This window comes from Achroia grisella, unplaced genomic scaffold (genome assembly GCF_030625045.1).
Source record: "Achroia grisella isolate CSIRO2021 unplaced genomic scaffold, CSIRO_AGI_Agris_v1 utg402, whole genome shotgun sequence".
Taxonomy (NCBI): Eukaryota; Metazoa; Arthropoda; class Insecta; order Lepidoptera; family Pyralidae; genus Achroia; species Achroia grisella.
In genome coordinates, this window is record NW_026712841.1 from 9,303,151 (window position 1) to 9,320,427 (window position 17,277).

The 17,277-nt window shown below is 38.6% G+C and overlaps 2 protein-coding genes across 2 annotated transcripts; both read right to left on the reverse strand.

Annotated features, from left to right (window-relative positions):
• Positions 1-11,849: 11,849 nt before the first annotated feature.
• Positions 11,850-15,221, reverse strand: LOC131844586 (uncharacterized). The gene has a single exon (XM_059193504.1). It carries the CDS (start codon positions 15,171-15,173, stop codon positions 11,850-11,852), a length of 3,324 nt encoding a protein of 1,107 aa, XP_059049487.1. The 5' UTR covers positions 15,174-15,221.
• A 108-nt stretch (positions 15,222-15,329) lies between these two features.
• LOC131844587 (uncharacterized) lies at positions 15,330-16,466 on the reverse strand. The gene has a single exon (XM_059193506.1). The coding sequence runs from the start codon at positions 16,464-16,466 to the stop codon at positions 15,330-15,332; it is 1,137 nt and encodes a 378-aa protein (XP_059049489.1).
• Between the last annotated feature and the right edge of the window lie 811 nt (positions 16,467-17,277).

Here is a 17,277-nt window from a genome sequence, read left to right on the forward strand (position 1 = left end):
CACCCTCCTTAGGTGATGGCAGACGCCCCTGCGTCTGCCGCCGAGAGACTCTGAGTTGGTGGCGACGGGCCGGACTCGGCCTCCATCGCCTTCGTCTCCTCTGCCCGCGCCAGTGCGCGGCTTCCTCGCGAACAATTCTTACCACTGCCCACTGAGTGATTCGCCGGACGACCCGCCGCTGCGCAATAGACGCAATGCGACGGACTGGTGCAACCAGCAGCCTTGTGGCCCTCTCCACCGCAGCGGAAGTAGGCTGACTGCGGTCCACCGCCGACTTACACTGTGCACCCACGTGCCCCTGCAGTAGGCAGCGGTAACAACGCATGGGTTTCACACACAGACAATGCCACGTGGTTCCGTGGCATTGAAGAAGATCGTCTTGATCAGAAATACAACGGTGGCGGCTGGTTGTTGGTCTCCAAGTGAATGTTCCAGTCTGTTGATATCGTCTGTATACACGGGATACAGCAGACTGACTCGTCTGGAACCTACAGCTTACCATGCCAAACGCGTAACGCTTAACGCCGGTTTTCTGCTGAGGTGTGGTATTTCCCGGTTCGAGCGGCCCAATCGAGCTGAACAACTACGTGTGGTCGTACAGCTTGCTCTACCACTTAAAACTTATTTGTTGATGAGCTAAATATTTATGGATTTCCTCATGAGAATTCATAATATATTGCGTAACGAGACTTTCAACGAGACTTTCACGAGAATTCATAATATTTTAGATAATTCCAAGCACCAACAAAATTGGTACCGTAATCGCTAAAAACGTCGCTACGAAGTCCCCTACGAGAAACAAATCGATCGAAGCATGCAAGAAACGCTTCAGTAGACAACTCTGAATTTCCAAATGAACACATTTGGTTGTAAAACATACAAAAATACAGAGATACGATTTTACGGACTAGGCGTTTCGGATACGAGAAGTTTTTAAGAAAATAGGGCCCGCAAATTGACAATGAAAAATTTGTTGGCGGATTATTCGACGCGCTGATAAAATCCAAAAGTATTTTTGTAATTCTTTAAGATTTAAATTTTCACATGTTAGCCCCTTTCATATCATAAAAATATTCAAACACCTAAATTTAAAAAATACGGAAGACCTTTGGGGCATGTCTGTAAAAGTAATTAGTTCTTTCATATATATTGTTGCTCCATATCTAGCCACTAATTTTAATAAATGTATTGATAATGGCGTTTTTCCACATTTAATGAAATTTAGCAAATTAATCCCACTATTTAAATCAGGAGATAAATTTGAGCCAGGGAACTATAGACCTATATCTATTTTGCCAGTTCTAAGTTAGGTGTTTGAAAAGATAATGTTAAATCAAATGTTACAACACTTCAGGGTTAACGGACTGCTTCACAGCAATATGGTTTCACCGCCGGCAAGTCTACCACTGACGCAGATGTAGCGCTAATGACACATATTTTCGAATCTTGGGAGAAGTCACAGGATGCACTCGGAGTTTTTTGTGACCTATCAAAGGCATTTGATTGTGTGGATCATAAAACTCTTTTGTACAAGCTCGAACATTATGGTATAAGAGATAATGATCTAAAATTAATGAGAACTTATTTAGAGGATAGGGTCCAAACTGTAGATATTGACGGTGTAAAATCTAAGGGAGCTAATATTAAGATGGGCGTTCCACAAGGGTCAAACTTACGCCCCTTTCTCTTTTTAATCTACATAAATGACCTCCCCCCTTCCTCTTTTATGATAGAGAAAATTGCAGATATAGTGCTGTTTGCGGATGATAATTAGACGATGTAAATTGTGCTATGTCTGCAATATTAAATTGGTTCACATGTAATAACCTATTATCAAATTCCAGCAAAACAAAGTGTATAAAATTTACACTTCCTAATGTAAGACCAATAAATACACAATTATTGCTTAATGACGAAATAGTAAATTTTGTTAATGATACAGTTTTTTTAGGTATAATAGTGGACTCGAAATTACAATGGGGGCCCCATATTTTAAAATTGGCCAGTAGACTCAGTTCTGCTGCATATGCAATTAGAAGAATTAGTCAATTAACAGACGTGGCGACGGCTAAACTTGTATATTTTAGTTATTTCCATAGCATAATGTCTTATGGCATACTGCTGTGGGGTAAAGCAGCCGATATAAATACTATATTTATTTTACAAAAGAGAGCCATACGTTCTATTTATGGTATGGTTTCAAGAGAGTCATTACGTCAGTGCTTTAAAGAATCAAATATCCTCACCGTTACTTCACAATACATTTATGAAAATATCATGTATACACGGAAGAACTTAGAGAGTTTTAAAAAACTCAAAGACTGTACAAGTAGAAACTTACGCAATATAAATAAGCTTATTTTACCTAAATGCCATCTGCACAAAATCAGTAATTCATTCTATGGTAATTGCATAAGATTTTATAATAATAAGACCTCGACTGGCTGAATCAGCTGGATTCATTATGGACGGTACGTGTTTCCACATGACATTGGAAAATAAATTTTGAATTTAGGATACACGGTTCCCTTCATAAGTTTGAAGTTTGTGAGGTGAAGTTTTAAGCCACGATAGGATTATGTTCGAATCACACCAAGCAGTGACAGTAGTGATTGACATTTTGACATTTAAAATGTCAAACACATGTTTGATTAAACGAATGAGCAAAAGTGCACCGTTTAATTCCAATTTGTGGATATTGCAGTTATCGGGATGACAGACAGGATGGTTATGCTGGATCTGTCATCTTAGTTGAGAACTCACAGTCTAGTTCTCTCATCAATCTACCTCCTCATGCTGATGATATCAATATTGTTGCTGTGAGAGTTTTAGACATCTCCATAGTTTCCATTTATGTTGCTGATTCTCAATCTTGTTTGATTCCCTATTTAAAAAGTATAATAGAAAATTTACCCCCACCAATTCTGGCCCTAGGTGACTTTAATGGACATCACTTTTCATGGGGATCTGAAACCTGTGATCATTTTGGTTCACTATTATCAGAGGTAGTAGATGAACTAAACCTATGTGTTCTTAATGATGGTTCTCCAAGTCGTAGAACCTACCCAGGTCAACGCAAAATTTGTGTTGATGTCTCATTATGCTCCCCAGATCTAGCCTCTCTTTTCCATTGGTCGTGCTTACCAATGTCTCACAGTAGTGATCATTTCCCTATTCTCATTTCTTTACAATCTAAGATACTTTCACAGAAAAATCTACCACCTCTATTGAAATACCGCCTATCTGCAGCTAATTGGGATTTATATACTGAGTTGACAGAAAATAAAACTAACTCTTTACCTATAATAAATCGAAATAACATTTTAGTCGCATATTCAAAGATGATAGAAGTTGTTGACAGCAGTGCGAGCGAAAGCATTCCTCTCAAAAAGCCTAAACGACAGAAAGTTTCACCTCCGTGGTGGGACAAAGAGTGCACTGCAATGATAAAATCCCGTAACGAAACAGAATATGCTTATAATACTGACATGACTTTAGAAAAGTTCATCAAATTTAAATGTACATCTGCTAAAGCGAAACGCTTGTTCCATAAGAAGAAACGAGATAGTTGGAAACAATTTTGTGACAGTCTCACACCTCGCACACCTTCATCTCTTGTTTGGCGTAATATTAATAGGTACCGAAAGGCATGTATTTCTCGAGGCCCCTCAGCAATGTCAAAGGAAACAGTAGAAATATTATTTGACAAACTGGCCCCTCCATCAGTACCGGCTCAAGACGTATGCCTCACCAGCCTTAATAATTTTACCGTTCAGGACAGTGTTTTAGATGATACATTTACCATGGATGAATTAAACATCACTCTTTCTAGTGTACGTGACTCCTCCCCGGGAGTTGATGGGATTCCTTATTCATTCATTAAGAATGCTGATCCATCATTGAAACGGTACTTTTTAGACATACTAAATTACATTTACAAATTTTGCACACTGCCTCCTAGTTGGAAAATACAAATTATTATCCCTATATTGAAACCCGGTAAACAACCAGATAATGCAGAAAATTATCGCCCTATTGCCCTATCATCCACACTTATGAAGCTATTAGAACACTTAATAAAAAACAGGATAGAATGGTTTGTGGAAAGTAAAGGACTTCTCTCCAAATCCCAGTTTGGATACCGCAAGGGTTTTAGTACACTGGATAGCATAGGAACACTTGTAATGAATGTGAGGGCTTCATTTGTTAAAAATCAGTCAGTGGTAGAAGTATTCCTTAATATCTCAGCTGCATATGATAACGTTTGTCTTTCAGTACTCAGGTACAAGTTGCAAAATCTGAATATCTCAGCAAAGATGATCCGGATTATATGCAGTCTGCTAATGGAAAGACAAATCAGCCTTTGTGCTCTAAATAATCCCAGTCAAGCAAGAACTGTCTGGACAGGTTTACCACAAGGCTCAGTTCTAAGTCCCTTGCTATTTAGTATTTATACTCATGATTTACATCTATCATTGAATGACAATTGCCGCATACTTCAATATGCAGATGACTTGGCTCTATACATCTCTGATAAGGATATTTCCTCTGCTGTATCCTCCATGCAGATATCGCTCGACTCTCTTAATACGTGGCTTGAGAAACATAACCTTAAATTATCACCTACAAAAAGTAGAGTTGTCATATTTTCTAAAAAACGCTCAATACCTGGTTTTGCTCTAGAAATTACTGGTATCCCTATCCCAACAAACAATAAGGTGAAATTCCTTGGTGCGTACTTAGATTCAAAGCTGACAGGTGTTCCCCACTTAGAATATATAATAGCCAAATGTGAAAAAAATATTAACATCCTTAGAGCTCTAACTGGCGTCTGGTGGGGTGCTCATCCGTATAGTCTAAAGCTTGTATACAATGCACTGATAAGAAGCGTTATGGACTACGCAATTTTTATACTCTTACCATGCAATAAAATGGCTATACACAAGTTAGAAGGCATTCAGTTAAGGTGCCTGCGTATAATAACAGGATGCATGAGATCATCTCCTCGTAATGCCCTTCAGGTAGAATGTGTAGACCCCCCTATTCTATTGCGTCAGCAATATCTATCTGACAGATTCTTATATAAAGCAGTTTATATCAGCAGTCATCCCATACTAACATCTGTAACGGAACTGAGTGATCACTCTCCTGTTAATGTTCCACCGAATATCAAAAGTTTTCGTAGACTGAAAGAACTGATGGAACATGCGCCTATGAACAGGGTAACTAAGTGGCCGTTATATAAATATAGTTATTGCTCATTAATATTTCAACCGAACGTAATATTAGAGACTGGCATACATAAAAATACAATCGAAGCAAATTTGGAATTTAACATTTATGTTTTATTTTATTTTTTTTATTTTATTTTATTTGGGATACAAACAGCTTCACAATGTAGTATGTATATAAGTACATAGATATGAATTAATAATAGTAAAACCAATACAGATATCCACGGGTTAATACTTATGTTATGTTACTCTTATTATTATATACATTATTTATTTACTGGTTTCTACTTAATATGTCTAATAGGGTTTTCTTAAATTTAAAGTATGACAAATCAAATATATCTAAATCAGGAAATTTGGTGTTAAATACATCAACAATATGGTGAAGAGGCGCTCGTGCACCGGCGTACGTCCGATAGGTTGGGGTGAAGAATACACGGCGTACCCTTACCGAACGACGGTGCACACTGGTTGGTACCACGTAGCACAGCTTATTAGTTAACTCAGTACAATCAAATGTATTTGCACAAATTTTATACAGGGTCATAGTATTAAGCAAAATTCGTCTACGTTCCAAACACAGCATCCTGTATTTGTCTAATAGTTGTGTGTACGATAGCCTGAGGCGACAATATCTAAAATCAATTGTTCGTAAAAGTTTACTTTGTACTTTCTCCAACATCTCTATATATTTGTTAAATACCGGACTCCAAACAGGGGTCGCATATTCCAGTTGGGATCTTATAAGAGATTTATAGAGAAATAGAAGTGTAGAGGGTCGCTTAAAGTCACAAGAAGATCGCATAACAAAGCCAAACATTCTCATTGCACGATCTTTAATTGAGTTTATATGTTCATCGAGGTGCAACTTTGAGTCCAATAAAATACCTAAATCTTTGACTAATGTAACGGTTTTCAAATCAGTATCTAATAATTTATAGTTATAATTAAATTTATATTTCTTTTTTGTAAAACTTATGTTGCAGCATTTAGTAAGACTAAGTTGCAGCTTATTATTGATGCAGTAGTGAGAAAATCTATCTAAATCTTGTTGAAGTTGGATATGATCATCAAAATTTCTAATAACTTTGTAAATCTTTAAATCGTCCGCATACATCAGAAAACTTGAATTTAGAAAGCAATTTTTTACATCATTGATGAATAGAACAAATAATAAAGGTCCAAGGATAGAACCTTGTGGAACCCCAGATGATACATTGACTATATCTGACTTAAAACCATTGACGACTACTGTCTGTGTTCTGCCTGATATATAAGATGAGAACCATCTCAGCAGGTCACCTCGAATGCCGTTATAAGCTATTTTATTGAGAAGTAGTTCATGATCTACCTTATCAAAACATTTTCTAAAATCAGTGTAAATAACGTCAGTTTGCAATCGACTATCCATATTTTCAAATAGATCATTAGTAAAAATCATAAGGTTAGTTATAGTCGATCGACGCTTAACAAAACCATGCTGTTCACACATAATACCACGATGGAGACTAGGATAAATAACATTATGTATTAAGCTCTCAAATAGTTTTGCCAATATAGAAAGAATAGATATTGGTCGGTAATTTTCAATATTGTGTTTATCTCCGCTTTTATGCACTGGTGTTATATGAGCATGTTTCCATAATGTAGGAAAAATACCCTGTCTTAGGCATCTATTATATAAAATGTGTAGAGGCCTAGATAAAGCGTTAGCTGTAGACTTAAGAAAAATTACAGGTATTCCATCTGGACCTGGTCCTTTGGAGATATCTAGGTCACTTAATCCTTTCGATATCATTTTAAGGTTTAATTCGATATCATTTATAATATCACAATTATTGGCAAAAGAAGTTTTCGGATGCCATTCCTTAAGATTCAATGTTGACGGCTCAAAAGATGAATTGAAAAAGGAAGAGAATGCATTACATATTTCTGTAGGTTCTGATACAGATGAATTCTCGTAATGCATTGTGGCCGGTATTGTGGAAGTATTTTTGCAGTTTGACATATAAGTCCAAAAATATTTAACATTAGTTTTAATCCCATCTTCCACTCGATTAATATAACCAAAGTAACATTTTTTACTCTCAGATTTAAATCTAGAGCGATATTTAGAGAATAACTCATAATCAATTATATTACTATATTGTTTCCATTTTCTCCACGCCTTCTCTTTATTTTTAAATATATGAATTAATGCAGGAGAAAACCAAACAGGGTAACGTGTAGACATACGGCGTGTAGTGGGAATGTGCATTCTTATGATTGTGTAAATAATATTATAAAATTGGTCTACCGATTCATTGACACTAAGACCACGTAAAATTAGTTCCCAGTCTATTTTAAAAGCTCTTCATTTATAGTGTCATAATTGGCTGAATTATATTTATATTTAATAGCCAGGTTATGTTTCATAGGAGTAAAATGTGTATTCAATGACATGAACACCGCAAAAGGCGGGTGATATTTGTCAGGCGGTAACAAAGGTATACATGGCATCAAATTATCAGTGGACATGTTTGATATACACAGGTCAAGTACTCTTTCAGTTTGATTTAATATGTTGTTGTATTGAAATGAATCAGTATATGCCATAAAATCACATATATATGAACACACATCACCACTCCCCATACTCACCATACCAGTATTGCGGTCATTGCATATCCAATTGATATGTGACAGATTGTAATCGCCCAACACATGAAATGAATCAACACCGTCTCGCATCACGATATCACGCAGTGTATTAAAATGTGTTAAATAAGCATGGTCCACCGTTCGGGGCGGTATGTAGGCAGCACTGATAATATGCTGTTTACTATTGTGTGGGTCGGTCGGGAGCGCAACGATGACGTGCTCGATGCCAACAGCGCAGTCAGTAGTGACACTGACTGGGCGCAGATCACGCCTCACTGCAATCAAGACTCCGCCGCCGTCTTGTTTACTAGTTAAGGAACGGTTGCGATCACAACGGAACGTTACGTACCGATCGTCAATAAACTCATTATTTGCAATGTGTGGAGTGAGCCATGTCTCAGTCAGTATAATTACATCATATGAATGCGACAGAATATTCATGTATAGTATTTGAAGTTTGGTACGAATCCCTCTACAGTTCTGATAGAATAATGAAGTCACAGTGTCGTGCGCCACTTTAAAAACAGGCAGATTATTTTAAATGTAATATTTATGCGTACAGGCCACAATACACACAACCAAAGGTATATCACCTTACTTAATTTCTTACATAAAAGTGATTGGGACAAGAGTTGAATGCTAGGACATAATGTTCTTTGCCTACCCCGTAAGTAGACTGACGTGATGAAAAATAGACAGACGGCGATTATTATATTAGAAGTCCGGTTAAGCATGTTGTGATGGAACGCAAGATATGATAATGAGTCGCATATAGATTGCAGCCATTTTGCTTTTATTTTTACATATAAATTAAAATTATGAGCAATTGGTATCGTAACTAATAAGTAAAGTATATATTTAGTACTAATACGAGGAGGGCTATCCAATACGACGCAAATACCCATGCCATTATAAAGTAAACATAGAGTGCAATGACCCTGGTGAATACAGGTGTAATTAATATTAATATTGCAGGTGTTATTGTCACATAGTTTTCGGTAGAAAAATAAATAAATACCTATACATGAATACATAGTTATTGTTAGCGAAAATTTAATTAGAACTAGTTGTTTGTCCTTTAAGTTTATTAATTTTTCCAATTTCACTCTGAGACCTGATCGCGAATATTGGCGACGTCTCCGATTTACGAACCAGTATAGTGGCATTTTTGATCCACACAAACTTATATCCATGCAACTTAGCAGCTTCACGACAATCTCGAAACAACTTTTTGTTTTGTAATGTAAGATGTTCGTTTATGTATATTTTCCGTGAGTTACCCACAATATTCAGATCGTCAGTCTTAAGTCCCTTGGATAAGCGGAACGCACTCAGTATATTATCCCGAAGGTAACGCGATGACACTTTCACTATAATATTTTTTGGGCGATTATTTTCATCAGAACGGGCATGTGGTACCCGATGAATAGCTAGTATGTCCTTGCGTTCTATTGGGTCGATTTTATTTTGCAGGTTACATAATTTATCTGCATAATCAGCCATAGACGATAGTTTCGAGTTTTCAATGCATACCTTCATATCAGAGTACTCCTTGTATTGAAACTCAAGCGAATCCTTCAATGCAGATAATTCGTCACTAAGAACATTATATTTGCTGTTCAAATTCGAAATATTTGTTTGCATACTGGTGTATTCAGTACGCAACTCATTAACTTCACTCTTTATCTGTAACACTGCGGTACTAAGATTAATTAATTCATTTTTTATGTTTGTGTTAATGTTCTCATTTAATAAAGTAATGTTATTTACAAACTCTGTTCGTAACTCGGCAATCATACTATCCATCTTGTTGGAAAGTGTGTTTCCCAATTTTTCCAAAGTAAAAGATAAGTCATTTTCTGATCTTTTCCTTTTTCTAAACGGCGTCTCGGTGATTTTAGCAGCGACAAGGTCGGGATTTGAATGATACTGCTTGCTTGGTGACCTCAACATCGTTCTTTTTCACGCATATGACACAGGTTCAACTATGAGTGGGATGGATATATAATCACTGCACTTACTAATAAATGCAATCTTCAACATAAAACACTGGACTCTGAACTTTATTTACTTTTTATAATGGAGTATCTGAGTAACATAACCATTAACTAGCACGGCTTGAATGCGATATGTTGAAAATTACTGGAAATATCATGACCGCTTTTTTACAGATGCCTCTAAATTATCAAGTACAGGTTGCACAGGATTTTCTGTGTATTACCAAAACTCAAAAATAGCTATGCAGTATCAATGTCCTCCGATATGTTCGGTCTATACAGGAGAATGTTTAGCAGTACTAGGGGCGTGTCACTTTATCGAGGCACACAATATTCTTAAAAGTGTCATATTTTCGAATGCTTTGAGTTGTATGCAATCCCTTAGAGGGAATCAGTTTAAAAGCAGATCCCGAAGTACCATCATATTGGACATCAAAGCTAAAATAAAACAATGTGCAGATAGGGGGATAGAGATTGCTTTAATTTGGATTCCTGCTCACAGTGAAATTATAGGTAATGAGTGTGCACACTCATTAGCAAAATTTGCAGCTAGCTATGGTGGAGATAGAAAGTACTATCAAATAGATTGTAGCGATATTACAGCCTACCCTATAAAAGACCTCCGTGATGCTTGGACAAATAGTTGGAAAGATTCCTCAAAAATTACTGGTCGATTTTACTATTTTATTCAACCAAACATACCTGTAAAGCCTTGGTTCGCCAAATATAGAAAATTGCCGAAAAATATTGTTTCTGTATTATGTAGGTTGCGCATAGGGCATTGTTGCTCACCAGTATTTTTACATAAACTTAGAATCAGAGATAACTCCCTTTGTGAATGTGGACATGAGGAGGGAGATTTAAACCATATTTTCTTCTCTTGCCCACTAAACCGCTCCAATTTAGTGTATCCACAGCTTATTAAAGAAAAAAATCCCCTGCCAGTTAACTTAGCGAATATTTTAAAATTTTCATTGTGAAACTAGCTGGCGCTAGCGGCGCACTCGTCCCCACTAATACTACTTTACCTATTTTAGAACGCCATCTTATAATGCAGATTCTTTTTGTTGAGCATTTATTCCGAAACCGTTGAAGTGAAAGGTTAACAGTAGATTCCAAAGTTTGTTACATTATATTCGAAGATTGGTATTTAGATATAAATTTAGATTCAACGTATCCTATAATTGTTTAAATGAATTTGATTAAAGAAACTAGATAATTAAATATAATGATTATACCTACATTTATTAATATTTACATTAGAAAGTTTTAGAATTAAAATCAAAACGTGAATAAATAACTCTATGTATGTCTGTAATGTGTTTTACTCTTTGTTATCAGAAGTGGTATATATTCACGCTTGTTGGTCATCATGGGACGAAAACACAAATGCACCCGGGCACCGTCTACGAGTTCGAGCACGTCAGTAACGATCGAATCTGATTCTTCAAGCACTGGCCGTAAAAGAAACCGTCGCAAACGAAGTAGAAGGCATCGCCGCAAGAGGTCACCAACCGCGAGTCAAAATGCTGTATTGTCTTCAGTAATCCTGAATTTGACCCACTAGTGGGTCAAATTCAGTGGATTAAAGTGGTTGAGGCTAATGCTCGTGCTTTTGGGTGGGCGAATAGTATGATCAAATTCCAAGCATTGCAAAAATTAAGAAATACTGCTAAAACATGTGTATGGTATAAAATATGGTAGGTCACGGTGATGGCAAAAACGAAGACTTTTAAGACAATTGGATTTATTTTCGACACATAAATTTTATAATGTTAATTAGAGATAAGACGTGCGGTGTCGATCGCATCTAGGTGCAGACTGCGTGGCGTCCGTTACGCCGGTTATAAGTTTTTTTGAAAACGACTACGACACCGCACGCAGAGACAATAACATAGACAAACATCATTTTAATTATTTTGTTTTTTAAGGCACAGAACGCGTCGCTTACACACCCCACCCCAGTGTTGAGCCTGGCTCAGCACTCATTATCCATCGAAATACGAACGACACGCGTCACCGGCCGTTTCAAAATGCCCGTCTTAGTTTTCAATTCTACGACCCTAACTCGACCATCCCTTCCTGGAAACACCTGCTGAACCACAGCTTTCAGCCAGAGATTACGAGGTGCATCAGGATCGACAATAAGTACAAAATCACCTACCTGTATCGGTGTCTGGTCGTACTGCCATTTACGCCTAGGTATTAGGTCAGGAAGCACTTCTCTGACCCACCGCTTCCAAAACATGTCAGCGAGCCTCTGCGCCTTACGCCACAGTTTACGTAGGTACAAATCAGAGTCATTAAATACACCAACAGTTGGCAAATTTGATGACGAACCCAACATAAAATGATTAGGAGTTAGAGACTCACTACTACCTACTTCTACCGATACATGTGACAAGGGTCGACTGTTGACAATATTCTCAACTTCCGTCAGGAGCGTATTGAGTACTTCTTCACGTGGTGCACGTTCTTTTAAAATTACCCTAAGTGAAGTCTTGACACTCCTAATAAGTCGCTCCCATGCCCCACCCCAGTGGGGACTGGCAGGCGGGATGAAGGTCCATTCCACTCCATTATTAGCTGCTTCATTTGTTAGCCTATCAAAATCTACCTCATTTATAGACTTCTTCAGCTCAGCATCAGCGCCTCTCAAGTTTGTACCATTATCAGAGTACAGCATACGAGGCCAACCCCGTCTTGCTGCCATTCGACGAAGAGCCATAATGAGGGAGTCAGAGGTAAGTGATGACACCAGTTCTAAGTGGATTCCACGGACGGTCAAACAAGTAAATAAAACTCCATACCTTTTCTCTCTATGTCTCCCCACAGTGACCTCCATGGGTCCAAACAAATCCAGACCACAGTGTGTGAAAGGACGCTCATGATGAGCCAGTCGTGCTTCAGGCAGCTCTCCCATTCTCGGTACCTGTGGTTTTGCTCTTTTTATTCTACAAAACATACATTTATATGCTACATGTTTTACGGTTGGACGTATTCTAATAATCCAATATTTCTGTTTCAGGTTGTTTACAACGGTTTCCTGGTTCCCGTGGGCTGTCTTCACATGGTTGTATCTAACAATTAATTGAGATACCTGACTACGCCCGTCCAAGATGATAGGTCTCTTCATTTCAGGTTCAACATCCGGTGCAGCATCTATGCGGCCGCCGACACGGAGAATCCCGTACTCATCCAGAAATGGAGATAACGTAAGTAACTTACTACCCTTTGACAAACAGTTACCATTTTTAATTGCAGCTATTTCATCACCGAATGACTGTTCTTGTGTATATTTTAGCAGCAATCGCTCAGCCCTCTTCATGACTGTGCAAACAGTCTCATCCTGCTTTCTACACTTGTATATAAATTTTAGAATACATGCCGTAGCCCTCACCAGTCGTAACCAGCATGAAAATCTTCCTGGGTCAGGTACAGGTAAGTTACAATCTTCATGTTGTATTATCATTACTCGTTCTAAACTCATTTCATTTATCTTATCGATTATATTCACCGGCCACGATGACTCATCGCTGTATAAGAATGACGGACCTCTAAACCATTCATTTTTAAAAAGAGAATTGTCGTAATTTTCTCTCGTAGCGAGATCAGCAACATTTAATTTTGTAGGTACATACCGCCACTCCTCAGGGCGGCTTAGCTCGTCTATTTCACCCAGCCGGTTTGCTATGTACGTTTTATAGCTACGTGTATTATTACATATCCAGTGTAGCACGGTACTAGAGTCGCACCAAAAATAATGCCTTACTGGATTTATTTTGTGTTCTCTGATTATTGTATCTGCCAACCTCGCAGCCAATAAAGCAGCTTGCAATTCCAAACGCGGCACGGTAGTATGACTCACGGGCGCGACACGACACTTGCTAGCTATGAATGACATACATATATCTTTATTTACGTACCATCGCCAGTATGCGACTGCGCACATTGCTTTAGTCGACGCATCGCAACACAAGTGTAACTCTAAATTACTATATTCACTTCCAGCCAAAACCTGTTTCGTAGCGCCTGTCACTACGTCATTGCAGCGGGATGTCGTAGCGCAGCTATTAGCTACGCCAGTTTCGTAGCCGATAGCCCGTTCGGTTACGCTTGTAGATGTACGAGAGGTGAGAGAGGTTATGTTTACCTGAACTGAAGTGCTACGTTTTATCGCTGACTCACTCCCACTCGTCGCTGCTTGATACCACCTCGGCAGACGTATATTTTTTATTTCACTCGTTAGTACATTGACCCACTGACACCATTTTTTATGTATGTCATCTGTTACTAAGTCGTCCCAGCTGATTCCAGCGCGCCAGGTATCTTGCAACATTATTTTACCTTGTATAGTAAATGGCGATAAGAATCCAAATACATCGAATATTGACATTATGACTCTGAGCATAACTCTTTTTGTTGGTCTATTCTTACCATTAATTATGTCATGTGGTATGCGCTTGAGAGACACATCGAACCCCAACTCGTCTTCGCGCGGGTACCATATCAATCCGAGCGTACGTTCACCTTCGCATTCTTGATCTATTTTGAACTTTACGGCCGTAGTACCTAAGGACTCCTTTGGAATACTATCCAATACGGCTGGACTGTTGCTAGTCCAATTACAAATATGAAAACCACCTGATTTGTGAATTTTACTAATATTACGTACCATTGTTATGGCGGCGGCCTCGTCTGGCAAACTGTCTATGTAGTCATCCATATAATGTTGATTACATATCGCTGCTACGGCGTTTGGCATCGATGACTCATACCTTAGTGCGTTTTTATTCTTAATAAATTGAGCTATGAACGGTGAACATTTCGCGCCAAATATTAATGACGTCATCACGTACGTTTTTTCATGTTCTGCAGGACTGCTTCTCCACAGAAATCTGAGTGCGTTCTGGTCTTCTTCTCTTACCTTTATCCTTAAAAACATATCTTTTATATCGCCGGTCACCGCTACTCTGTTCTCCCTAAATCTTACCATAATGCCGAACAGAGATGTAAGTAGGTCCGGCCCCTTCAGTAGATAGTCATTTAATGACAAACCATTTGTGCTAGCTGCGGCATCGAAGACCAGACGTAGTTTTTTTTTATTTGGGTTGTCTACCCCAAAATGTGGTAAGTACCATGTCCGTGGCGAGACACTGCAGTCTTCCAACTCTCTGGCATAATCATTTTGTAATAAATGATTAACACGTTCGACATACCTGTTACCATATTCCGTATTTAACATAATTTTCTTTTCTATACCTTTTAATCTGCGTACAGCGTTAGGGAAGCTATTTGGCATCCTGCAGCTTTCATCTTTCCATGGTAGCCCAACCTCCCACCTGCCGTTGATGAGTGTAGCAGCTTGCTCCATCACTGTCAGGGCACGGATATCATCAGCATTCTCCCGTGGCTTACCTGACACTCCCATGGACTCGATGGTGAATGACCGTCACACCTAGTCATGGATGTCTCGTAACATGCGCTCGCTCTCGTCGACTGGTAAGCTGTGTAACTCAGAGATAAGGAGGGTCGAGTGGGACGATTGTTTATGTTCCGGTATACCTAAACAACCATGTATACACCAACCTAAGGGAGTGCGTGTAGCGACGGGTTCATTCTTATTACCTAAACTAGTTTGCAAAGGAATTAACAAATGATAATTATCCTGCCCTAATAGTATTTCAGGTTTCAATTTTTTTACACACAATTCATTTTTAATTTTACGCAAATTTTTATACAAGTTGTAATTAACAGTAGATAAATCTTGTATAGGCAAATCTAAATTATTTATGGTACGAGCTTTTACAGTATACACATCATTATTATCATATGAATTTACAGAGAAAATATCAAAGGTTACAACAGTAGTGTTACATAAATTTACAGAATTATTCCATGCACCACACATACGTAATGTGTCGCTGGGGCCGCTCAGTCCCGCGCGGTTAGCGAGATCGGTAGCTATGAGCGACACAGTTGAACCGTCATCAAGTAAGGCGGTGGTATTAATAACACCGTATGGTCCACGAATTTTTACCGGCACTACTTTTAATAACACTTGTTGATTATTTACGTTAATATGGGTCACAGTTTCACTCACGGGTGGACATTCGTTCACTTGTTCGGCGGTGACGTTGCTAGTCCTGCACCCGGTGGGTACGGGGTAGTGCAGAAGCCGGTGGTGCGCTCCGCCGCAGCCATCTTTATCGCAGGCGGGCGCCGGACATGTTTCGCGCTCATGACTTGACAATAAACACTTGTAACAAAGATTGTTACGCTTAATGTATCGCCATCTATCTTTTCTTAGCGCTTTTTTAAACTGCGTACATTTTGTTAAATCGTGTCTTGAAACACGACAGTATTGACACTTATCATTCAGTACTAAAACAGAATGTGATCTGCTACTTATATTATTATCATAATTTTTATATTTATCGCTGCGTGCATTTATTAAGCATAAGTTAGATGTTGTGGAAATCTTTACTGCTTCTTGAGTTAGAAATTCGGATAATAATTCTAATCCAGATTTCTTTCTTTCTAGTAACAGTGTGTAACTATAATCTGACCACTTAGATACAAGAACAGCTGGCATCTTAGATAATAATAATGTAAATGCATCTATACCTTGTAAATATTCCTGGCGGCCGACGGCTCGTGTTGCTTCCACGAAATTCTGCACTTTCACAGCAAAGTACACTATGTCCTTTTGATATTCTTGTGACACTGGATGTAACTTTTTTAATTCTTGTATCAAGCGTGATATAATTATATCTGGATTACCGAACCTTAGTTCCAGTGTCGCCATTAATTTATCAGGAGTTACGGCGCTGATGAGTAAAGCTGATACCGCTTCCTTTGCGGCTCCACGTAGACATTTCCGTAAACGCCATAAATTTTCCTTCGGATTGAAGTTGCAGACTTCAGTCGATTCTTCATAGGCCTGTTTAAATTGCAGCCATTCCATGGGGTCCCCTGAGTAGTATGGCAAATCCTTCGGCGTGCTCAATCGAGACACTAGTTTAGCATTCGAGTTGCTATTCGCAGAGGCGGCGGCCATGTTCTTTAGAGCGCTTGCTAGCATCTGAACTGTAGTACCATTAGTGCCAGAATCTATTGCTGGCGGACACGTGTCACCCTGTTGAAGACCATGATCGTGGGCAAACTGTGTGTTTTCCAATTCTTGCTGGCTGTGCTCGACCCACCTCTCCACATTACTATTAATGTTGGTGCGATTATCCTCTAGGTCTGGACTGTATTCTGCTTCTAAATCAGCTAGGTCTGCTTCCAATTGTTTGTCAATTAATTCCATTTGAATTTTAGCTTTCTTCTGTGCAGCAACGAGTTCTAACTGCTTTTTACGTGCCAGTACAGATGAATACGAAGACTTCGTGGACTTTGCACGC